General features: G+C 32.9%; 1 protein-coding gene across 1 annotated transcript in view; it reads left to right on the forward strand.

The window, feature by feature from the left end:
* Positions 1 to 26,696, forward strand: part of LRP1B (LDL receptor related protein 1B) — a 1,793,989-nt gene that overhangs the window by 617,361 nt on the left and 1,149,932 nt on the right. Inside the window, exon 3 of the mRNA XM_033112843.1 lies at positions 24,960 to 25,097. Coding sequence (XP_032968734.1) covers positions 24,960 to 25,097 — 138 coding nt within the window. The remainder of the gene's footprint in view (positions 1 to 24,959; positions 25,098 to 26,696) is intronic.

The following is a 26,696-nucleotide window of genomic DNA, read 5'->3' on the forward strand; positions in this document are numbered from 1 at the left end:
CCCCTTGATAGGGTTAGAACATTCAGAGAACGCAGGTGAGTTCTTTAGGACTTAGCCCACCTAACAGTCTGGAACTAAATCGGCCTACAGAACAGAATGTTACTAATTCTCAAAAAACAGATGCCCACTAAAGTATATGCAGCAGCTGATTAGCACATACTTTCTATTTATAAACTTGCTTTATACAGAAAACTAGAATATAATTACAATTTTGCTTGGCGAGGGCAAGATATTAATATTAATTAATTAACATTAAGGGTATGTGTTGAATGATTTCAATGGCTCTTGTTATAAAGTTATGAAAATTACAGCAATATTTTTCAATCCGTAGATTTCAATTCCCACTTTCATTGTTAACATTTCGTGGTATGGGATCAACTTTGATAGGTACAATGTAGTTTAGTTACATACCTTGATAAGCAAGTATTCATACTCTTACAGCAATGTATGTCAGAAGCATATTTCAGTTGAACAGATACTGAAATATGATACTCTGAGAAAGAACTGAGAGTTCTAACATGACATCAGGATAGGAAGAAAAGAGTTCACTGGAATTTACAAATATCCTATGATCACAAGATTAGACAATTAAGTCCGCGAACTCATCCTAGAAAAAGTGCTACATACCTCGTTGCTGAATATCACTACAGTCACCTTGAAGTACTCCCCTTGGGAAGCTATGCACCGATGCCAGTGACTAGTTCAGCCTTCAAAGCAATTTTGGAACTCTTTCTGGAATGCCCATCAGAGCTGTCTTCGTATCACCTTTAATGTCTTGAATGCCATCCAAATATCTTCCTTTCAATATTTCCTGTATCTCCAGGTAAAGCAAAAAGTCACTGGGGGCCACATAAGGTGAATAGGGAGGGTATTCCAGTACAATTATTTGTTTACTGACCCAAAAATTCCCTCACAGACAGTGTCCTGTGAGCTGGTGTATTGTCGTGATGCAATTGCCATGACTTGTTGGCAAAAAGTTCAGGTCGTCTACATTTTTCAAACGGCCTTTTTAGCACTTCCAAATAGCACTTCCAAACTTGGTTAACTGTTTATCCAATTGGTACAAATTCATAATCCCACTGATGTCAAAAAAGTTTGGCAACATCGTTACAACAAATTCACAAACTTAATTGTCAGACCTCATATATAAGAGTGGTTCAAGGGTGAAAGAGCCGGGCTTAAATGAAAGGAAAAGAATATGTGATAGCCAATGGAGCTTTTATAGTCTCTGAGAGGCATCCTTATACTGCATTAGTATAATAATAGTGTTTTTGTTTCAGTTATTATTGACGGAGAGAGCGTAAGAGTAAGATAGAGAGGATTTTATTCTTAACCATGACAATAATTCTAATATTAAAAATTGTGCAAGTAACACAAATGCAAGTAATTTTAAACCTTCGGTCTAATTCAGCATTGTCCAATAAAGCTTTATGATGAGGTAAATTTTCTGTATCTGCACTGTCCAAAATATTAGCTACTAGGCATTTTGACTATTGATCATTTGAGATATGGCTATTGAGAGTGAAGAACTAAATCTTTAATTTAATTTTACTTTAACTAATTTCAACTTAAATAGCCACCTGTTGCTAAGAGCTACTCAATGGATCGCCAAGATCAAGGCTCCTATCTCCACAGTACAGATTCAATGTCATGGGTTCCAGAGTATTCATTATCCACTGGTGTTAGCAGTGTGGGCAGATTCTTAATCCAGAGGCACTCATTTTACAGATTCACTGACAACCACCTCCCATCTGGTAACACCTTGTTTTTGCCGACAAGGTGCAAAGACTTAATTTGGTTTCTAACTTTGAGTTATTATAGGTTTGTCCCCTGGTTGTAACTCTCACTTTCAAATTATCAATTATTGTGAGCTATTCATAAACATAAATGATGTCATCAATTAGTGTATGGCTATATGTTTTATGGAGTCATTTCAAACACAGTAAACTTATCCTCTACCTTTAATGGGATCTAAATACCAACCAGAGGTATAAATCAATTACATACTGAATAATGACGTACTGAATTTATTTGTTCATATTTAATGGATGTTGAATATTTTACATCCTGTGTTAGCCACTAGGGATCCAAAATGATTAAGCATTTCCCCTGCCCTTGAGGAACTTACAGTCTTTAAATGTCATGGCACTGTAAATAAGCCAATTAATTTTTCAAAGTAGGCTTAATTAATATGAAGCCCTTGGGGAATTATCTACAATAAATATGAGTTTGCCAGCAAGCAGAAAATATTTATCATACAATACTCTTTCTTTGGGTATGCTAGTCACCAGGAGTATTATCAATTTATTAGATACTGTTTAGAGTTGGCAGAAATCCAATAAGCTAAATTATTTCCAAGGTCATTTTTGTAGCTAATGGCCTTATGAAAAAAAAAAGTAATTTATTTCTATGTACACATGAAGTGCCTAGTGTTAAGATGTGTCTGAATGTCCGAATATATTGATCAGTATTATATTTTGCTTATTAGTTTTCCCTCTTTTCAAAACTTTCAGCATGTCAGAATTGCCATAAGCATTATCTCTTTTCTTCCATATACCCTTTGACATGCCCAGTTCTCCAATTCTGTTTGTTGCTTGGAGGCAGAAAAACAAATGAAAGAACTCATTCATATTTCAATAAGTGTTTCAGAATGTTACATTTAAGAAGAGGGATGGAGTAAGGATCTCACTTTACAAGTATGTTAGGGGGATTGGGGGAGAGAAAGGGTTTTGCTGGTACAATGCAAATCATAAATTATTTATAATTTTAAGAAGATAAAATTATAAATAAAGCTATCGTTCTACTGTATGTTATCACTGCACTGTACATACAGGTAGAATATTCATACATAATTGTGACATTATTTTTTTTAACTATCAATAATACACCAGATTAAGTTCAAACTTGGCAATCAGTAGTTGAATTTGAGTTTTCCCATATCACCAAATGTTGGACGTATGTTAAATATGAGAAGTCATTAAGGAATACTTCATCAATTGTGTATAGGTTTCCAGACTAGAGGAAAGTTACATGTGTGTGTGTACACACACACACACACACATACACACACACAAACACACACACATGCAAGTTCTGCCAATTAAATTCGTGAAGTTGTCACCGTGCACTTACATTGGCAGCACTGTATAATCAGCTCAGTAAGGTTTCATAACCTTGGTATATCAGTGTCTCACAGCTGTGTTCATGTCGACATGTGATCCTGTCTTGCTGAGTGGCCTTCATTATTGTTGTGTGATTTTGTGCGCTGTCGAGAGGATGTCAGAGCTTGAATTAGAGCAATGAACAAACGTTAAATTTCTTCTTGAACTTGGTAAGAGTGGAAGTGAAATCAGGGACATGTTGGTCCAAGTTTATGGGGATAATGCCATGAAGAAAACAGTAGTAACTAAATGTATTAAATGTTTTTTTGAGGGGAGAGAGCATGTCACTCATGAAGAGAGGACAGGGAGGCCAGAAACAAGCAGAACTGATGAAAACATTGCAAAAATTTGTCAAATTGTGCATCAAAATCGTCAGCTGACTGTGAGAAGCATAGCAGACCAAATAAACATTGATAGAGAGACACTTAGAGATATCTTAACTGAAAATCTTAGCATGAGAAAGGTGTGTGCAATAAGAACCCAGTGCAGCTCACCAATGAACAAGAGCAAAGGAGTCAAAGTTTGCCAAGACCTTTTGGAGAGGCAAGACAATATTATGTGCCATGGTGATGAAACACGGGTGTACCAATATGACCCTGAAACAAAGCATCAAAGTACACAATGTAAGTCAACCAATTTTCCAAGACCAAAAATGTTCCGCGTGTCCAAATCAAGAATCAAAACGACGTTGCTAATCTTTTTTGATATCAGAGAGATTATTCATTATGAATTTGTACCAACTGGACTAACAGGTAACCAAGTTTACTATTTGGAAGTGCTGAAAAAGCTCCATGAAAAAGTTAGATGATCTGAACTTTTTGCCAATAATTCATGGCTGGTGCATCACGACAATGCACCAGTTCACACAGCACTGTCTGTGAGGGAGTTTTTAGCCATAAACAAATAACTGCATTGGAACACCCTTCCTACTCACCTGATCTGGCCCCCAATGACTTTTTTCTTTACCCGAATATAAAGGAAATATTGAAAGGAAGACATTTTGATGACATTCAAGACATCAAAGGTAATACGATGACATCTCTGATGGGCATTCCAGAAAAATAGCTCCAAAATTGCTTGTTAGGGTGTACTAGGCAATGGCGTAGGTGCATAGCTTCCCAAGAGGAGTACTTCAAAGGTGACTGCAGTGATATTTAGCAATGAGGCATGCAACACTTTTTCTAGGATGAGTTCGCGAATGTAATTAATTGTCAGATCGTGTGTGTATGTGTGTGTGTGTGTGTGTGTGTGTTTGTGTGTATAATAATAAAGTATATATACACATAATAAAGTAAACTAATTTTTTTTTCTCTTTGAGCTGCAAGCCGTAATTTCTGTTCTGTTTATATGCATTAAAATATTGTGGTTCAAGCAAATCAGTCGTGCGGTTAGTCCCTCTTTATGGTACTACCAAAAAAGGTGCAGAATAGCCTTAAGAATTTAAAAGTTGACTTTCAGATTAAATTGAACATAACTATAAATATCATGAATTTGAAATTACACTATACTATCCTATTTTTAATAATGATAGTAAAATATTTTTTCATAGGGTTAATTTTTTTAATAGTGACGCTTAATTGTGATATTTCATATATCTATGTAATTCATCTATCATCTGTCTATCTATCTATCTATCCCTATTTATATATTCCCATGATAAATAACATTTTCTTTTAAATCATTTGATTTTGTTAGGTCTCAAGTATGCTGAAGTATTTTGATGAAAAAAATTAGAGGTTAAGATAGAAATATTAATGAAGAAACAAATACCTAAAACTTGGAGAATATCCTCAGTTAGTTCAAGGTAACCAGGTTATTAGAATATCAGCCTTATTTTATAAAATACAGCAAAACTACTTTTCTTCTCTTTGGGGAGAATCTAGGCTTATTCCCTTGCCTCTACTTTATATTAATTTAGAAGTATATTGATTACTATAGAATATTTGAAAAAGAAACCCCAAATTGATATTTTTTCCTGTCAGATGTGGACTATGTTGAAAAGAACTCCCCAACTCACAGATCTACTACTTGACTAGTGTAATTAACGCTTAAGTTTGTTTAGGGTATTTAGGTATTAACATATATTTTGTATGTTAACAAGTTTAGTCTTCACAAGTTAGGCTGTGAAATTAGACTGCTGCCTGTCTCTGGCCCTGTTTTGCTGACATTTAACAGATAGTAGAATGAAACCAGGTTGTTTAAATGACTTTCTTAGTTAGATTCATACAGTTGTGGAGTGCCAGAGCCAAGCCTTGGCATCTGACTGCAGGTCTGTAGTGCAGCTATTTCTACCAGATGATACGGCAGAGCATAGGTAAGTTTTAGGTACAGCCAAAAGTTTTCAAAAGTTGTATCTTTTTATATCACTCAGTATGATGCTTATTTCTTTTAGATCTTTGTCATGATTATTTCATGAATACATCTCTATGATTGAGAGTTGCAGTGCGTAGCTTCATTTGTGTACAGCAGCTTACCACTAGGCTAACTTCGAAGAAAATCTTTTCAATTTACCAGTCCTAGAACTTTAATGACAATAATAAAAAGTTGTAACTTTCCTCCTCCAATTTAATTTGCCTAGATCATTAACTTCAAAGTCTAAAATTACTTAATCATATTGTAGCATTTACATAAAAGCTAGAATCAATGACAACTGCTAGTTGGACACTGGAAGCTATTTAAAGACTATTGCATTTTTTCCATGTAATACATTATGATTTTACCTCTCATGCACTTAGAATTCATGAATGTGAATGTTAATTATTAATATTGTTATACCATATGCACCTACTTTCTACCTTGAATTTATCAGTTTATTACAAATAAAAATAAAATAAAATATGAAACATGAAATGGATGAACTTCTCATACGTCACCAATATCAAAGAAAATGAAAGTTTCTTAAATGAGAAGGGAATATTTTTTCAGCGGAAAAAGAAGGAATAAAGTAGATAATTATCGTTATTGGTCAACTTTGTAAGAAGCTGATTATGCTTAGGAAATTTACTAATAAAACATGATTTGTTGTTATTTGAAAATGAGAGTGATTAAGAGTGATTGGTTAAATTATTTTATGTATGTATGTCATCTGTAAGAAATAGGAAAAAAATGGCAAAGGAAAGAGCAAACCATATAAAAGTCAAGGAATACATGAAGGAAATAGAAGCTCTCAGAATCCTATTGTTGGAAGAACTGTAGTTATCATTTTGTTTATCTATAAAGCAATAGAGGAATTACATCTAGGCTATCGTTAAGGATGAGACTCCTCTCTGCTGGAATTTATCTAGAAAAAATAAGTTCCTTCCCTTATGATAATACTTATGCCCTTATTATTAGATCTACTTGTTGTCACTCTTTTCTTATGTGGATCAGAAACTTCTTTCTTTTGAAATTCTGGAGGAACCATTGGCTTAAACCCTCTTCTATTATGAATTCTTTATACTATAATCTTTCTTCAATAATCTCCTTGACAATATCCTTCCTTCCCTGGCCTCTTATTTCCAGGAAAATCTTTCTCCATTTTTCAGCCATTGATTTCAAAATATAATCCCCAAATTCCATTCACTTTATTTTTCTTCTGTGGAATGAAAAAAATATATATATTTGTTGGCATTTTCTAATACATTACCAATACTCTAAAGGTGTTCCGAAGTGGTAGCTTTATCTCTCCTAATAATAGGAAAAAAATAAAAATTATATTAAAAATTCATGTCTATTAAGGCATCCTCATGTTGAATACTAAAAAACAAATCTTATATATTTTATTTTTATTCAAAATTGGAGCTTTATATTATTTTTGTTTACTTTTTTCTGTCTAATCATTACAGCTTAAAAATAACTTATTTTAATATCCCAAATATTAGCTATGTTTCTAAGCTTCATTCTTTTGTGAATTTTATACATGTGACATCTGAATCCTCATTTAAATTAATGATTATCATGATATGATGCACAGTGTCCAACTCAGATTTTTCAGAACCTTCCATTTAGGAAAACATGGATGGACTTTGAGGGTATTATGTTAAGTGCAGTAAATCAGACAGAGAAGAACAAATACTGTATAATCTCACTTATATGTGGAATCTAAAAACCAAACAAACAGCTAACTCATAGATACAGAGAACAGATTGGTGATTGCCAGAGGTGGCCATTTGGGGTGAGGGAAATGGATGGAAGTGGTGAAAAGGTGCAAATTTCCAAAGTAGTCATAGATGCCATTGTTATAAGGTGAATAGGTTTTGGGGGATGTAATATACAGCATGGTGACTATAGTTATCAGTACTGTACTGTATATTTAAAAGTTTCTAAGTGAGTAAATCTTAAAAGTTTTCATCACAAGAGAAATATTTATAAGTATATGAGATGATTGATGTTAACTAACTAATTGTGGTAATCATATATATATATATATATATATATATATATATATATATATATATATAATTATGCTGTAAAGTTAAACTAATACAGGGTTATATGTCAAGTATATCTCAATAAAACTGAACAAAAAAAATAAAAACAACTTTCTAATGAGGAAGAGAAAGGGGGAACATTTTTAAAGCAGGAATTGAGAGAAAATACAAAAGACACAAAAATGAAAAGAACCAGACAGGGGTAGTATGAACAAATAATTATGACAAGTATTACATGAAGGGAGTCTACTCTGTTAATTTAGTTTAATTGGCAGTAGACCATAGAGGGTAATTGTATGGGCCCTGAAGGCAAACTGTCTGAGTTTGAATTCTGATTTCACAAAATAATAGCTATGGTTTTGTATAAGATATTTATATACTGGGTCTCTGTTTCCTTACCTTTAAAAATGGGAAAATTAATCTGGGGAACGTAATTTAGTGGTTACCAGAGGGTAAGGGGGTTGGGGGGTGGGAGATGAGGGTAAGGGGGATCAAATATATGGTGATGGAAGGGGAACTGACTCTGGATGGTGAACACACAGTGTAATTTATGGATGATGTGATACAGAATTGCACACCTGAAATCTATGTAATTTTACTAACAGTTGTCACCCCAATAAATTTAAAAAATAAAATTAAAAAAAAGAAAAGAAAAAAACTCTTTGAGATGACCAAAAAAAAAAAAAAAAAATGGGAATAGTAAGTATGCTCCACAAGAATGATCAGAAGGGTGCGTTAATTCCAAAGGGTTTTAGGCCACTGCCTGATATATGGGAAGCATCTGATGACTACTACATCATTATCAAAGGAAAGTTCTCTTCTGAATTAAACAATATATTGTTTTCTCTAGTTTCTCAGACTAGAGCACAGACATAAAGACATGTAAGGAGACATTGCTGACAGTGGAATCTATAACTACTTTATACTCAGGTCCTGAGGGAATTAGAGCCTTGATGGAACAGGCTGGTGTTGGCATTTGCCTATCTAAGCTAAGGCGAACTTTGTAGAGGTCAAAACTAAATTGTAGGCATATATACAACAAAAAATCATACAGTAGAGATTATATTTAAAAGCAGACATCGTACAGAAAATGTCTGTGGCAGACATTAGCCACATATCTAGGGGACCTGGTTAATTTTTGAGTGCTTTAGAGGTGTAGTTTCTTTCTATCATGCTGTCCCTGGAATGACTTAAAAAATATGGACCATTATGTAGTTGCTTTAAGGGCCAGCCAGGAAGTAGCTGTTTTATAGGATGGGGTGTGTGTTGGGGGGTAGGGACTTGATTTTGACTTGTTTTGAGGGACTGAATCTTTGGCAAAATTTATTTTCTCAGCAGTTTCACTGATGCCATAATAGATAGTGAAGGATATAAAAGGATATCATTGTGAAAAGTTGTTTTACCAGGTAGGAAACTTACAAGAGGATTTATATTTCAAAATGACAGTGACCTAAAGCTCACATCAAAAAATGTCTTGAAGAGAAAAGGTCCAGAATTGTAGCCTATGAAACTATATTACTCAGAATCTTACGAAACAGATTGATGGATTTTAAATGTCTGGGACTTTTATTCTTCAGTAGAACTTTAGACACAGAACAAGTTCTTAAAGTGCTATGGATGAAGACGTTAATTTTAGACTAACGAAAAAATCCCTATTTCAAAAAGGAATTGCATGTCATTCTACTATTTCTTTTCAGCAATTTAAACCATTTACCGGCAATATTTCACTAGGGTCATAAATTATGCCCTTAGTTTTTGGCACTTTATAGTATCTTAGCATCAAATACTAATAATATGCAGGTATGTTTGGTTCTGAGATATTCAACATTTTCTAATTTTTTATGTGTGAAACCAAAAATGTTAAGAATTTAGCAATGTACTTTTGAAAAGTCACAATAGTTAGTAGAATAATTTTTGAGTAATTCTGCATTTTGTAACCTACTGTGTTAGATTATTTTCACTTTTAGAGACATTTCTTAAAAGAAACAGAATGAATTTACCTTCTAAAAATTCATTTCATATTTTGTTGTTTGTATAAAAGTTAAAATTTAAGTTAAATACGTTAAAAGTAGAATACTTGTAATTATGCGTTGCCAGTTTTTAAAACCACTAAATAGTTATCAACTTTTTCCTTCTTCAGTGTTTTGCGATTTGTTCAGTAGATTTGTACTAGAGATCAGGCCTAGGGCGTCACTTACCTGATTCTTTAAGCATTTTTATAGCAATTCTGTCTTAGGCAGAAGTAGAGATGTTTGGCCAAACAGAAATCTCCCTACAGTGCTTATTCTTCTGTCATCTCCTTACTATTTTCTCCATATCCCTTCCCTCACTTCACACTAACACATGATTAAGAGAAAAAAACCCATACTTTCTTGATTGTTAACACAGGTCATTTTATAGAGTTAAACTAGGATACCAGGTGAATTCAGACTAGTTTTCTCTAATAACTTCAGTGAAAATTGAAGAATGCCCTGTTACTATATGCAGTGGTAGTAGTGTAAACATTTGCGGATGGCAGAGCAGAGAGGGTAGATGGTCTACATAAAGTATTTCAGAATTCTTGGTGTCAGTTTCCCAGACACTTACATGAGCATTTTAACTTTCCCAGAAGTAACTTTTGAGAAATTAAGGGAGGAAATGGAGGTAGGATGCAGAAGGAAAATAAGAAGGGAGATAATATGTGTGCACATTGATTTATTTATATTTATATATTTATATTATACATAGGAGTTGCAAATAAAGTGGAAGTTGGTCTTCTTTCTTACTATTTCTCAGGTCTCCAGTTCTGATTCACAGATGTAAGGCTATTCATCCTTGACATATTATAAGCAATAAATTGAGAAGTGACTACTACAGTCTTAACCAAGCTGTCAGATCTGATATCATATGATCGGTTCTTCATTTGTACTTTCACACTATCAAGTCTCAGTTTCTAAAAACAAAACACAGGAAACATGAACTTTTTGCATAATGTCTCACATTTTATATCTGATATTCTTGATATTTGTAATGCATGACTTTATCTTATTTATTTATTTATGTATTTATTTATCTATTTTGACAATGTAACATCCTGGGGTAATGTTTAAAAGATTTTTATGATGACGTGAATGCATTCATATGCTGTCCCAAAGACAAAATCTTTCATAACAATTTGCTATAGATCAGCATTTATAGAGTGTGTCAATATATTAATATTAATATAACATTTAAAATTATGTTCTTCTGGCCTTTCTTAAGTGGCATTTTGTTTAATTTGTGCTCCATTTGTTTAGTCTCCATTTCAATAAGCACATTTCTAGACAATGGGCAATGGATTTCAAATCCGTCTATGGAGGTGTTAGAACATTGCTGCTCAAAGTGTGGTCTGTGCAGTAGTAGCCTCATTGGCCTTAAATAAATGCAGAATTTCAACTAAGATCTGCTGAATCAAAATTAGTACTATCAGAAGATCCCTATGTGATTCCCAGGTACTTTAAAGTTTAGGAAGCTTTGCTTTAGAATATGTAGTATGACTCTGACCAAATGTTTAGTATAAAATGTGGGGAAATGTTAATGAGAGCTATAATCCATAAAAATCAGATCAGAGTAGCAAAATGTGGAAACATGTTGAATAACATCAAAGGAGATGGAATGTTTCATGCACTCTGCATAAAATATTAAAGCGTTGACACTATGCTCGGGTCATTCTTTTGCTTGTGTAATTAAGAAATCTTTTCGTATCCATTTTAAAATAAAATACTCTAATTAAACACAGCATTTCCATGACAAATTTAAATATAAATGAGGCATCCTTAAAAATATTCTATGGATACTCTTTCTGTATTAAACACTGTACTATTTTACCTTAATTATGGTCATTATTAACTTCATCAGATAGTACCATAATGAGAACATAGGTGAAGTTGAAAGGAAATGCTGCAGTAAATGGTACTGCACCTGAAATCTATGTATCTTTACTAACAATTGTCACTCCAACAAACTTTAATTAAAAAAAAAAAAGAATTTCTGTATTTTTTCCAAACTGACGTGTGTGTTTGTGTGTGTGTGCATGCACATGCATGCATGTGTGCAAGTCAGCAAAGGTTCATCTTCAATGAAGTTTCAGTCTAATTCCATCTCGTAAATATATTGAACTGACAAGTGGATTATTTACAGTTCGTTTATACAATAAATATTAAACTTAAAAATTAAAAAAAATAGTGTGCTTTCGGAAAATTTTTATCTGCATGTACCTGTTCAAAGTTCTGCAGACAGTATGAATTTTAAACACCATGTTATCAATTTAGGGCCAGACAACATCTGGGTCAGTTTTGTTACCCAGTGTCTGATTCTCTATTCTGCACATTTCTGTTGACCTTTTCCTTTTCCTGCTTGTTTTAAGTCCCATTGACTTTTTTTTTTCTGTTATTACCATGGGTATGAAGAGTTAGAAAAGGCAGAGGCAACAAAAATACATCAGTGGTTTTCTTTGCAAATATGTCTAACAAAAAAGATGTAGTGAAGGAGGTGAGACTCACTGAAATCTTGCTATAATGGTATTTATTGTAGAGCAGAATTCAGTGTAAAGTTGACAGCCTTGGAGTTGCTCATACAGAATACAGTGATCAAGTAAAAGAGCTTACCTGTGGTTGACATGAGTTTCATTTATTTCTACATCATTTTCATAATCCTTAATATGGATAATAAAAAATTTATTTTCTTGTTGCTCTTGTTTTGCTTTGATTACCTGAACCAAGGAAATTTTCAAGAGGGTATTACAACGTTATATATCATTAGAATACATATATATATATATATATATATATATATATATATATATAATACACACACACACACACACACACACACACACATACATACACACATAATATAAATACAGAGGGTGCCAAAAATGTATACACATTTTAAGAAAGGAAAAAATTGTATGAAAATTTCGCTGATGGTAACCACTTTGAGCACCTCTTGTAATTGCAGAAGTTAAACGTGAATTGTATTTATCTTTTGAAATTGGTACATATTGAGTATTACATTTTTAGTAGCTTTTTTTTTCCTTTCTTAAAATGTATATACATTTTTGACACCCTCTGTAATATATATATATATATATACATATACACACAATTAGAATTATTATGCAGTATAATAATAATTATATTATTTATATATCATTAGAATTAATTCTAATGTTACATACCATTAGAATTAAATATAAGGAATTGTTTTCTTGTATCCAAATAACAGATATCACTAATTCATTATTTTTTTCAGATCATTCAGATATCATTTAGTGGATTAGTTTCATTAACATTATTAGTAATGTTATGGTTCTGTATGTTGCTCTTTATGTGTGTTTCAATTTCAATCACATTTTTTTCCCGATATTCTCTTTTTACTCAGCATAAACCTCTACAACCAGTATGCTGTGAAAAGAGTAGTTGTTTTATAAAATTTTGAGAAAACTGGCTACTGCCAATAGGTGATTTCCATGACAATAGAGAAACTTCTTTTGCTGATTCATATTCACCAAATATTGTTTGTTTAGCAGTTGTTTAATTGTTCACATAAATTGGAGAAATTCAGCTCTGTTTAGAACAGGAGAGCCAAGGTGTTACTTCATGAATTGAAGCAGTTGCGTGAGCACTCACAAGCTCTTTAGTGATTCCACACGAGGTCTCCCACGGAGAATCTGGCTGCATGCTTAGAATTGGCACATTGAACTCAAATTCAGAACTGGCTAAGGCTTTCCCTGTTTAAATATGTAATTGAATCATAAGTGCTATCAATTCTTCCTTCTAGGGCTTTGTATTGTTTCAAAGATACTAACTTGGCCTGTGTCAGTTCTAGCATGAAGAGAATACAGGAGTGGCAGATGTTAAGAGGTAAAATCTGTGGCTGAAAAACAGAAAGGCAGATAATTGTACCATATGGTATTTGAACCTGTGATGTCAGCATCCTTCATGCTGGGCTCCAGCCTGCCAAGGAAACCAGACACTGAAGCTGTGCCAAGTGGCAGAAGTAGCAGGGCTTTACCAGGAAGAGGTGGCGACTGACATGTGGCCGGTCTGCTTGATCTAGTGAATGCCCCACCAACACGGAAATAAGCCCATGGTGGAAGTCTGATTTAAATGATTAAAGGAAAGGTTTTTGTGCTGTGGTTCTGGTTGTTGCTCATTGGATTTGAGCTTTAGTATACAATACATACCATTGAAAATACTTTTGTATTTACTGGGGAGAACCTAGAGAAATAGAGAATAAGTGTTCTGTCATCAATGCAAGACATGTGGGAACCGTATTCAAAGTTAAAATTTGCTAAAAAAATAGACAATTCAAATTCCTCTAAACACAATTTATTGTAGAAGTTGTATTCTGTGTACTGTATTTCATCTGTTGTTAAATATTCAGGAATCACCCCATAGTGTAAAAACTGTTCAGGCATTGACATATCATATCATGGCTTCACAACCTTGATTTCTAACATGACTCTCTCCCCTTTTGTCAAGTTCCTTTTGTAAGCTACTTCAGAGAGAGAGAGAGAGAGAGAGAGAGAGAGAGAGAGAGGGCAGCAACAACGACGACAACAACAACAACAACAAAAAAAACACAACAGACAGAGACACATAGTTAGTCTTTATTGCCTTGTTTGTTTCTTTGGTACACGGGATTGAGATTATAACACAATATAACATACAAGAAACCAGGTTTTGAAGATATAAAGACCTGAATTCAAATAATAGCATTACAACTCTGTGACCTTGAAGAAAGTATTTAAGTTCTGCAAACTCCAATTTCCTCATCTATATAACAGCAATTATAATATCTAACTCAGAATGTTCTTCTAAGAATTTAATAAGATAATGGACATTATGTGCTTACCACAGAGCCTGGAACATGGAAAGTACTCAATAAATAGCAATTATCCTATTGATATAATGATACTTTTACAGAATGCATTAGAAGAGTATTTGTTTTCATTAAAAGTGCATCATAAAATCATTTTCAGAGTTAATATCATTTGAAAGGCATAAAAAATTAAATTTTGAAGAATTTATTTCATCAATAATATTTTAATTTTGGTCTGCAATACACAATGTATACACTCTATAAACGATTCACAACTGTTATATTTAAAAATGTCTGTACCAACCTCTGACTTTTAAATTGAGCTGGTTAATATTCTATCTTCCTCTCAAGTATAAATTGATTTATATAAGAATCACCGTGTCTCACAACATGGTTCTTCCATTGAAAGATGATTAACTACACACACACTAACCAGTTACTGTCACTGTAAAACATTTGTATGCTAATCAGTTCTCTCAGACAATTGTTTGTTTCACATACAGCATAGAATCATTTTTCAAAATCACATTTTCCTCTTCTCTCTCTTCCATTTTTCTCTTATCCATTCAATCCAAGCTAATATGGGGGGGTGTTGTTGTTGTTTTTGTTTTTCCCAAATGGCATAATAAATGAATAACTCCTATTAAATAACTTTTATTTTGATCAATGTGCCAATGGAATCAGAAAAAATCATTCTACTCGTTGTCTACATATCTCACAGTGAATCCCTGTTGTTTGACCAAGGCTCGTGGGACAATCTTCTCTCTAAATCACAGTTTTCTTTTTAAGTCAGTATGTATAATTTAATGTTGTCTTGAGTGAGCCCTACAAAATTAAAAAAAAAAGAAAAAAAAAGCTTGTTCTCTAGTTTTTGTGGAGTTGTTTTTATGTTTAAATTATGGTGAAGAAATAATTAGATGAGAAATTAGGTTTGTCATCCAGTGTATCTTTAAAGTTGTTCTTGTTTTTTGTTCTCAAAAGAAGGAAGTATAGAGAGATTGTGTTTACTACTTTTGTTTTTTTTATATATTTAGTCGTCAAATGTTGGTTTTGTTACCATTTTGGGGGAGAAAATTAAACAATGTCTTTCAAGGGTTTGGGCAATGATTTATATACTTAGAAATTCTTTGACCTTTGACTATTGTCATTTGAGAAACACAGCACCAAAATCCTTTCTTCCATTATTCACCTGACATTAACCTGCTTTTGGTTTTTAGACCTTAACTGGGGACCTACATCCAAACTTTTATTATCTTAGTTTATAGAGGCAGAGACTAGAAAAAATAATACTCTTCCTTTATATATTTCTCAAAAAAAAAAGAAAGAAAGAAAAAATCCTTCTTAAGAGTGACAACAACAATGCCTCTATGTGCACAGTTTGTCTTAGAAGCAATTTCTAACACATTTGTGGAATCAAAGATTGAATGACTCCCAGCTATCCTGCCATGTGGATGAACTAGTTGGCTGCTCTCACTCATTGTCCTTTTGTTGCAATAATACCCCTTTTCTCTGGGAGATATGTGGAACTATCTGGCTTTGGCTTGTCTTTTTCTGTCAAGTATCAGTCTTTTAGCATGCTTCCTACCAGGGGATCATCTCTGCTTCAAATTGGATACACTTTCCACACTGCCCTGAACTCTAGAACTGCAATCACAAGCTGTCCATGGGTTACAATACATAAAGTAACCCCGGAGAACAAGAGAAAAAAGAATTGACTTAGAGATGAAACACTTACATTCTATCCTGTATTTCAGAAATAAGATACTCCCAAATGGAATATTACATCTTCTGCTTCCTTCATTATTTTATCTGCAAATTGGGTAAATCTTTTCCTTACAGAAAGAGTTTTAAGAAATGACTTGAATACCTGTTTTACTTCTTGAGGACTCAGCAGGATTTCTGCAAATTGAATTCTTCCTGGTTCATTGATTTAATATATATGTATTCATTTAAAAAGAGAGTCAAGAGCCAACTTTAGAAATCCACAAAATTTCCACCAAGTAGTGTGACATTAGTATCAATAAAGTATCTCTTTCTCTCAAACAAAAGTATCTTTGTCATTTTCACAGAGGACCTAAAATTTTGATCTTTACAGTTAATCCATTGCTTCTGTAAGAATCTTGTTTAAATACCAATGCTTTTACTGTAAGAGATAACACCTAGTTTATCAAGTTGGCTTGCAAAGAGCAGAACTCTTAATAAAGCATACCAGTGTATTTTAACTGAGATGGAAGAAGAGAAAAAGCAATTTCTAGACCTTTAGGACAAAGGAAGAGTGAGTTAACCTAGGAATCAAGTAACATGTGAAGAATAGATTCATGGAAAGGAATAAACGAGCATTTAAAACACCTAAACAACACTGATATTCTTTTTAAATCATCAAAGCTGAGTTCCCTCCATTTGCACTGGGTTAATGAATGGCAAAGCCACAATGGCAATCGTTCATAAAACAGTTACTTCCTTTATCTTCTTATCTCTTTGCCCTTAAAAAAAGGTCAGAAAGCAAGACAGCCCATTGGCCTGATAAAATTCTTATTCCTAAAGCTATAATTAATAACAACAATACTTTTGCTATGTCCCTACAATAACTTTCATTTGCAAATTTTGACTGTATTTTAAATATTTACAGTTTCAGTACAGGGGAATGTTATGACATAACCTATATTTGTATGATTCAGATGCTAAGTCAATTAAATTGATAAAAATCACTTCATATGTTCTAAAGTAAGCAGAAAACATCCACATGCACTAACCCCCCCACACAAGCACATTTCTCTATTTTAATATAGTATCTCTGATGTGATCCCGAATTTTTTTTTTTTTAAGTAAAGGAGTCTTAACCATCCATTTATTCATACTCATAATAGCAGACACAATGGTTACTTTGGGTATAGCAAAATTGCTGTAATATGGCATAATCGGGCCATGTTTTCATATATTAAATAAAGCTCTGTATGTTAGACGCAAGGCATTTTCCTACACTGATACTTCTGAAGATTAAGGGCTAAAGAAAAAGGATTTTTAAACTTTGGAACAAGTTATCAAACCTGTAAAATCTCCTTCCCCAGGGCCTTTAAAAATAGGACAGATGTCAGAGATGGCTTAAGGGGCAGTACAGCCAGACATAATTAATCACCTTTATATCTCTTCCCAATCTTAAATCTTCATAGCATCCATTTGAAACATGTAAACACACTAGGCATTACTGGAACCTATTTTATGTAGAAAATATTTAATTTGAGTGAGTTACTATTAGATTGAGTATACATGTGTCTTTAAAGGTTCTTATTCATATTTCTGTACCCTCAAGTGTAAGCCTGTAGATTACTCTAACAAATTATATCAGTTAATATTGTTTTATTTAAAAATTGAAACTCATAAATCCAATTTTAATTTTCTTTGAAATACCATAAATTTCTTCCATTTTTTTCCCACTATATTAATGTAGTTTGTCAGGTGGAATAGCTCACATGCAAAAGCAAACTGTGCTTGGAAATAAGAACAGTATCTTTTTAAATAAACACAGTTATAGGAAAGTTGTGTTATTTCTGTGAAGATATTATGTGATCCAATGTTATGTTTAATGTTAAATAGATATATAATATGAAATATCTTTATGTTATACACTAATTTTGCCAAATAACATGGAGTAAATAATGTGGTTCACATACTTTATCGTTTTCAGAAGTGGTCCATATTGCTGCAACTATTCTAATTTCTCAGCTGTGAGAATTATAGTAGATGTCATAATGCAATATTTCCATATAATTAATTATGTAGAAATTGTTTTTCCTTGTAACACATGACTATAATATTTCCAGGAGACTGGATCAATTGTTTGGGAAATTATTGTAAAAAAATAAAAGAAAGAAACAAAGAAAGAAGCTCAAATGTAGAAAAGATTAAGCATTTTCTATCAAGTTAATGATGCTCCAGAAATCTTAATATATCATTTACTTATAACAACACTAAACAATTATTTTTAAATGACTTTAGGATAGTTAATTGTTAAGGCAGTTTTCAGAAATTCTTAAATATCATGGGCTCTTCAATTTAATAAATAGAAAATCTCCACAAGATCCAATATTCAAAAGCTAAATATTATAAGGCAGCCTATCAATAGAAATTGTCCTTATAGTCCTATTTTTTTAAACCAGTAGTACGCTTTACAAGAAGCTGAGTTACAAATTATTCTTCAATTATAATTAAATTTACATTTTGTAAGTAAATAGGTACGATCAAATAAAATCCCAAAACAGCATAACTTAAAATTTTTGAATTTTGAAGGCATTTTATGCTTTTTGGTGATAATGGGTGATATCAAATTATTTTTTACTTGATTTCATATCAACTAGTAATCAATATGTTTTTTATTCCTACTTTCTGCTTTATATAATAAAGAAGGAGCAAAATAAAAATAAATAAATGAAAGGCTTTATGCCTCATGAAATATATGGAAAATTGCATATATCATTACAGTTTATAAGTTAAACAGAAATGTTTAGATTGAAAGAAAGTTAAAATGTGATATAAACATTGCCTTTGTTAATAAAACAAAGTGGGTTCAAGGGCATTTACAAAAAATTCCCATTTATAGTGCGTTTCCCAATCTGTGATTTTGTTTACTCCTTATGGCAATCATATGAGGTAGACACTATAATTTTGCTCATTTCTTGACTGTGAAAAAAAACAGTCTCAGTGAGTTCAAATACTTCATTTAAGTTTAGGCAACTAATAAATAGCAGATAAAAACTCCAGTTTAAGGGTTTGTTCTCTAAATTGCATAACCTTTCCACTACATGTGCCATTTTTCACAAAGAAAACTTAATGGAGAGACCAGAGTTTGGGCTTGTCTATGAAGGATATTTATAGCTGGGTAAAAAAGAGAAGTTATGCTTTCCAGATGATGATATTGCATACAGAAAAACTCAGAGGTGGAAAGAATTTGGTGTACTTTAGGAGAGTAAAAGCTGACACTGAATGAATTAGAGAATAAGTGCTGAAAATAAATAATGCTAAATGAGTTTCAATGAGTTGATGAAATCAAGATGAAGGAGTTTGGTTTTGTTGTGGCCAGCTACTAAAAATGATTATGGTTTTGAGAGTAGTCATTGGGTGAAAATGGTTATTTTTGTAATGTCTATTCTCAGAATGTATTGATAGTGGGAAGAGGTATATCAAAGAAAGTAGAAATTAGCCAGGAGTTAAAAATGCACTGAGAACTCATCAACTGTATATTGAGCACCTTGTCTGTGTATTAGATGTTTGTATTTCCCAGACAGAGACAGCCAAGTTTATGAAAAAGCATGTGTGAAATGCATCCAAGCGTGTTCATGAAATGTTGCAAATAACAACAGTAATAGTGTGACTAGAGTATAAGAGGCATGAGAAATAATGGTGGAAAGTGTGTCTAAAAGAGAGCAATTCTGGTCAGGATTCTGAGGACCCTGTATACCTCTGGCTTCACAATTATTGGGACTAGGGATACCTTGGGGAGAAGAAGCTCAGCAGTGTTGGAATCAGAGAAGAAAATGAGAATGCAGGTCCAGTCTATATTTTGAAGGAGTTTAGCAGTTAAAAAACAAACAAACAAACAAAAAGTAGGAAAGAAGGGATGCTGCTTGAGGAATTTGCAGTCAGCAAAAGCGACTTTATTCTTGAGTCTAGGTTAAGAAAATTGGATGACATTGAAGGCCTAGAACTTAGAACCAGTGGAAAGGGCAATATATCTAAGCAGCAAATATTGATAGGACAAAATTTAAAAAGTGGGGCGTGATAGAGTATAAGATAGAGAGTTTAACTTTGTGTGTAGAGGATTGATGCTGATTCTGCTAAGATACAATAATGTAGTGAAAAGTACATGTATTTTACTATATCTGTCATTATAGAAAACAATCTCCACTCTTTCACAAAATGCACTGTCTCATTATCTTTAATCAGAAAAGATATTCGATAAGGCTTATATTTTCCCTTACCACTTTTTACTGAACAAATAAGATGTTTACTCTGTATAAAAAATAATTTATGTATTCCAAAACATACAGATGAATACATTACCCTTACCTTATCTTAGAAGGTTTATTTATAAAAAGTTTTAGTTTTAAAAATGAACCCTATTTCAACTAATTGGCGTATCAAATTAAAAAAAAATAACAAATACAACTCTGTGTTGATATATTTTAAATCCTCCTATGACAGACTTTTTCTTTCTTATAATTAATTATTATTGCTAAATTCCCCTACCTTGCTCAAGTCACCTAAATTCCTTTACCTTGCTCAAACCTAAAATTAGGTTTGAGGGACTGTTTTCTAAGTATGAATTACTGAAAGCTGAAGTGATATTTTCACTAGGACTACTATACTTGTGAAATTTTGAAGTGTCCTTGTAGCATTTTGAAATTTTTCACATGCTATCTTGTTATCCCAGTCACTCTCCCATGTCCCCCGAAATCCACGTGATTTTAGCAACTAAAGAGGTAACTCCGGGTACATCAGGGAGCCTCCAAAACTGCTGTTTACTATGTTCACAATATAATTTCTGGTTGTAAAATATTTTGAATGCCTAAAAGTCTTCATTTAATGCAACAATGACATATTCTACAGAATTCATGCGGGCTCCATTATCATATACCTCTCCTTGTCACACAGGTAAATGGGTAGAAGTAGTGATCAGGTTGTCTTCTCTCCATTTAAAGGATAGACTAAAGGAGCCCCATGGGATAGTATAGCTTTTGCTGCACAGATAATGACTGGGAATCAAGGATGGGTTTTTTCCCCAAAGCAACTACGAGGTGTGATGAAAATATACAGTGAATGTTTAAATTTAAAAAAAAAAAATTACAGTAAAAGACACATTGTCATTAATCCCCCTTAAAAGACCCCCCCTTTGAACACACTTATCCCATCTTCTTGCTACTTTCTGAAGCAGTTCTGAAGTCCTCTTTCATGAGTGTCTTGAGTTGTGTTGTTGTGGCTGCCTGGATGTCCTGAATCATTTTGACTTAGGGGAAGAACCAGAAGTCACACGATGGCAGATCCAATGAATAAGGTGGATGAGGACTCACCATAATGTTTTTATTTGACAGAAATTTCTGTACCAGAAGCTGTGTGTGACACGGAGTGTTGTCATAATGGAGGATGATTTATGGCACGCTTTAAAGCACATCTCTCAACCATAGCTCACAACCGATTGACTGCACCAAACAAGCTGAAACTGTCACACAATATTACTAAGGTTGGATGTGCCGCTTCCCATATTGAAGATACCTGTCTGTCCATTGGATGGCACTCAGCAGCAGCATTTACCGTATTTTTTTGTCACACCTAGTAAATACCCTTATTACCTGGCTTCTGGGAGAATTTTTGCTGAGACAGTCATTGCTGTTTATCATACTGACCCATCTCTATTCCCATTAAAAAAAAAAAAAAAGAAACAAAGAAAGAAAAAGAAAAAGAAAAAAAAGAAAAGAACAACAAAATACTGGTTTTAGTATTCTAACTGAAGTATCCCAGCACTGGTCAAAAAAATTTGAGGTATTGATTTCCTCAATTTTGAAGTTAATTTCTAAGGCCTGGGGCAATCTCTACAAATAATTTCTAATATTTACTTCACTGTAACTTTCAAATATATAATTTCCATGTGTGCTTTAATATGAAAATTTGGGAAGGACTTGTTAAAGTACAATCCATTAAACCGTGGCCCAGCAGCTTACTGGTTATAAAGTGTTGATAGAAAACAAGACAAAAGAATGTCAAATGCTATAGGGATTAGTCTATAAAGGAAATGATTAACTGTTTCATTCTTCCAAACAAATTTCTCAGTGTTCCCAAATTGTTATCACTGGAATGATTGAATAGTTCTATATGTTGCCTTTGAGAAATCCAAATATTTTTTTTTTCTGTATTTCTTAAAGTTTGTAAGGAGCAGAGCCTTTCTTGTGAACACCAATGTCCATTTCATTCCTTCTGTCATGTTCATCAGTTACCTGACAATCTTAAAAATGAAAAATCATGCCTTCATTTGAGCCAGCACACATATCAATTTAAAAAAATCTTGTCTTTTATAAGAACTACTGAGTCCCTTTAGGTCTTTAAAAATTAAAGTTCTAAAATCTCCCACGTTTATGTAGTTTTCTGTGGGTTATTTTCTGGAATTTTTTTTCAGAGAGATATCAGTATATCCGGCCTAAACACTACTTTGACATTTATGCAAGTGAGAGTGTTTTTAAATTTTTAAGAATCGACCAATTAATTTTAAGAACTGCTTTGTGACTGTTGGTCATAGAAGTTTACAGTTTTTCAAAATCATTACATACATGTATTTTTAAATGAATTTATGTCAATCTTACAAATATAAGATTCATTAGCTAGAAACACTCAATGAAGAGCTTCACTTATTTTCATTCCTATAAATTGGATTAAAATTTGTGTATTTGTACTTTTGTTACATATATGGAAACATGCATTTTTTTTTCTTCTTAAGGTATTGAAGCTCAACTTACAGAGATATATTACAGCAAAATCAGTTGTGCCTTTGTGGTGACAGGTGTTTGACAAAACTAATAGACTTTTATAGCAGTAATTATATAAATACACATGACAAAATACAGAGGTACATGTTAGTGGCAAAGCTTTAGCTATTGAAGTTACATCAAAAATTTGTTTATACCTCTGAAACACAAAAGGTTGAAAGCTGCTTTACCATCAAACAAAATCATACATAACCTATAATTTATATTTGATAAGGCATTTCAAGAAACACTTCTTATTTTGGCAACTCCAGCTTTTAGCTTTTTTTTTTTTTTTTTTGCTTTTGTAATATTTTTGGGGTTTTTTTCCTTTGTTTTCTAATTCTATCACATCACTGTCTTCTGTAATTCTCATAATTTTGCATAGCCCAGAATATGTTAAATTGGCCTTTTCATTATTGTCATTACTTTTTCTCAACTAAATAATGAAAGTAAAACATAGTTTTTTGAGCTTATTTAATTTTTCTTTTTAGGGCTTGCAACAGTTTTTGAGCTATCTTCTTCCCTCCCCCATTTTGGGGGCTTGCATCAGAAAAGAAAGTCAGGGTATGCTAGTATTTACCAAAAGGCAACTCACCTTGTTGCAACATTCTTTATTTAACTATGATAACAGTTAACACTTATTTAATGTTTTCCAGGTAAAATGCAAAGAGCTTTTTATATGATCCTTACAACAACCTGGTGAAGCACAGAGATGGCACATAACTTGCCCAAGTTCTTCAATTTAGAAGTGATGGGACCAGGAATTGTATAAATACACATGAAAAAATACAGAGATGCATAGCTCCAGGGTCTGTTAACCACTCCACCCCATTTAGTTACATGATTAACACATACTGAATTCTGCCTCTGAGCCTGCATCTCACAGTGCTTTGCTATCAATAATGTTTGATATTTACAGCAACCCTACAAAGTAAACTCAGTTGGTAGTTCCACTTACAGATGCAAAAACTAATGCTTAGTTGATTAAATAAATTAATATCCTGTGGGTTTTGCTAGAATTGTGATTAAAGCCGAAATATGTTTTACTATAGAATCTGGGTTGTTACAATAATAAGTGTCACAAAATACATAACTTTAGTCATGTTGGTGTGACTACACTTTGGATTTATGACAGCTGGGCAAGATTAAGAAACATGGAGAATTAGCAGAGTGTTTATAGATGTGTGCAAAGTAGTTAGGAATTAGTTACAACCATATCACTGAAATTTAGATATAACTATATAATTTTGATGTTTGATGAAAATTTGTAATTGGTGAACATTGAGAAAAGATTCAGTATTCTGACTGAAGTATATTTTTAAAAACACAAAGGCTGGTCTCACAATGTACAGTTACCACCAGAAAGTATACTCAAGGAGTACGTCCTGTTGATCATCACCTTCCCACTCCTTAGCAAATTCTATTGCATTATAGTTGCTCAGAAACTGTTTTCTTTTTTCTTCTTTCCTTCACAAAAGAATCCATATATAAAAAGTGTATAATTAGCTAGTCTTCAAATTCCTAAATAACAGATTAAAAATAAAATAACTTTTAGGTTGTCACAACTTCATTTAAATTCCACTAAAACATTTTTGTTCATGTCACCTGATATAATTCTAATAAGAATCCTGCCAAGAAGTTGTCATTATACATATTTCACAGTTGAGGAAATTGAGATTTATAGGGTTTAAGTACTTTGTCCACTTATCCAAGGATAAGAGACAGAAATATGACTCAACCAACCCACAGATTTTCAGTCCATGTTACTTTTAAAAGTTGGAGGGAATATTTGTTTTTAATGTATTATTTAAAAAAAATATATACAATATTTTGTTTCTTATGCAGCTTTTTAAAATTAGGTTTGTAAATCACATAGGCTAATTCAGATATCTCAGAATCAGAGCTGCCCTCTTATAGCATTTTCTATAGCTTTGTTTTTTAAATTAATTCTAGTAGCTTCTTGTGCTTGAAAGTTTTAATATTTAAAACAGTGAAGCTAATCCACATCATTCTATTCCTTTCTACATTTTTTTCAGGTCCTGAGGAGGTAGAAATCAAGTGTCCCTTGAATCACATTGCTTGCCTTGGTACCGACAGATGTATTCATTTTTCCCAGCTGTGCAATGACGTCTTGGACTGCTCAGATGGGTACGATGAAGGAGTTCATTGCCGGGGTGAGTCCATTTGCATAACAATGCAACCAAAGTATTAAGTTGTCCATAGTTTTAATCAAAGTTCAAAGAGAACCTATAACCTGACTTTTCTTTCAACCATAACCATATCAATTATTGAGAAAACATGAAATGTATTACCAGAAACATTCAATATGCATTTCAAAGCTGCAACTACTGTGCTTTATTGAAAAATTCTGTTAAAAAAAGAAACACATTTGGACTATGAAGTTGAGCTCTTAAACAATTATATATTTCATAGAAAAGAATACTTTTGAGCAAAGGACAGATGAGAAGTCTCTGCTACAGTAGACTGATATCATACAGTGTTATATGCTTGTTTCTCTGAATCTTTGCTAAAACAAAGATTATTTGAAGTAAAACCTCTACAACAAATATTTTACTAGAATGTATTCATGTGAAATTTTTGCTGGATGTTATCTGCATGATGTTATACCAGCTTCCTCATACATTTCTTTTAAATAATAAATATGTGAATTCTACAGTGATCAGGGGTATATCTATACAGCAATGATAGAAAGAACAAAAAATGAAAATCTCAAAGTTAAATAAAAGTTAATTACAGCTGGCATATTTTAATAACATTGTTTAAGAAAGGGGAATAAAATGTGAGACAAAGAAATGGATTGTGAGACAAGTCAAGGATTAAGGTAAGGACCCAGATCTGGAAACAGAATCAAGGTATCAGTCAAGTGAATCAGGCTGCTAGAGGGATCCAGGAAAGAAACAACTGAAGGAGAAGTCTCTGAGATTCTCACTGGCCGAGTGTAACACAAAGTATATTTGTTGAAGCTCTTGTCAAAGAAAAAAACTATCCTTCTTGTTGGGGCCATTAAGACAATAAGGAATAGAAGGAGCTGTAGAAAACTGGAGATACATGTCTGGTCTGTGGACAGATACACACAAACTATTGGCTGCCACGTGGAAAAAGGTTCTAGGTCACCAAAAGTTTCAATTTTTTTTAGTAGGAGCTCTGCATCTATATGTGTATAAGTATTCTAAGTCTCCTACTGCCTTTTGAAAACTTTGTATGGTCCACAATGTATATGCCAAACAAGAGATTTGACAGGGTTTACTGGCTGCTAATCCCCCAACTCTGGGCTAAAGTAAACTGAATTCAAGAATAGTGAGGAAGAAATATATTGGAAAAAGAGGAAATCTTAGAAAGGTAATCCAAAGTGGTGAGCATGTTGAGAGACCATAGATCAACTGGGTCACTAGGTTTTTCCCCTCTTTCTAAAGCGACCTCTAATTACTCTGCTTCAGTGGACAGATTCAGATTAAGAAGATAGAGATCTTCCCTCTTTGGCCGAGTTTCCTTTCTTAGCCTTGAACTCTAACAGGGTCATGTAAGGAGCCAGCAGATTGTCAATTTCAGCTATGAATATATATGTAATAGTAATATATTTTATTTTTATTTAACGGCTTTGTGACATGTGTTTTTTTATAAGTGTATATTAATAAAAATGATGTTAACAGAACGTAAAGCACTAAAATACATAGTGATGGGAATTAAAGAGTTTAATTTTCTTTTTTGGAATTAATTATATTTTCTAAAGCCTAATTCAGTTATAGTTCTGG

This window comes from Rhinolophus ferrumequinum, chromosome 8 (assembly GCF_004115265.2).
Source record: "Rhinolophus ferrumequinum isolate MPI-CBG mRhiFer1 chromosome 8, mRhiFer1_v1.p, whole genome shotgun sequence".
In the NCBI taxonomy this organism is placed as follows: Eukaryota; Metazoa; Chordata; class Mammalia; order Chiroptera; family Rhinolophidae; genus Rhinolophus; species Rhinolophus ferrumequinum.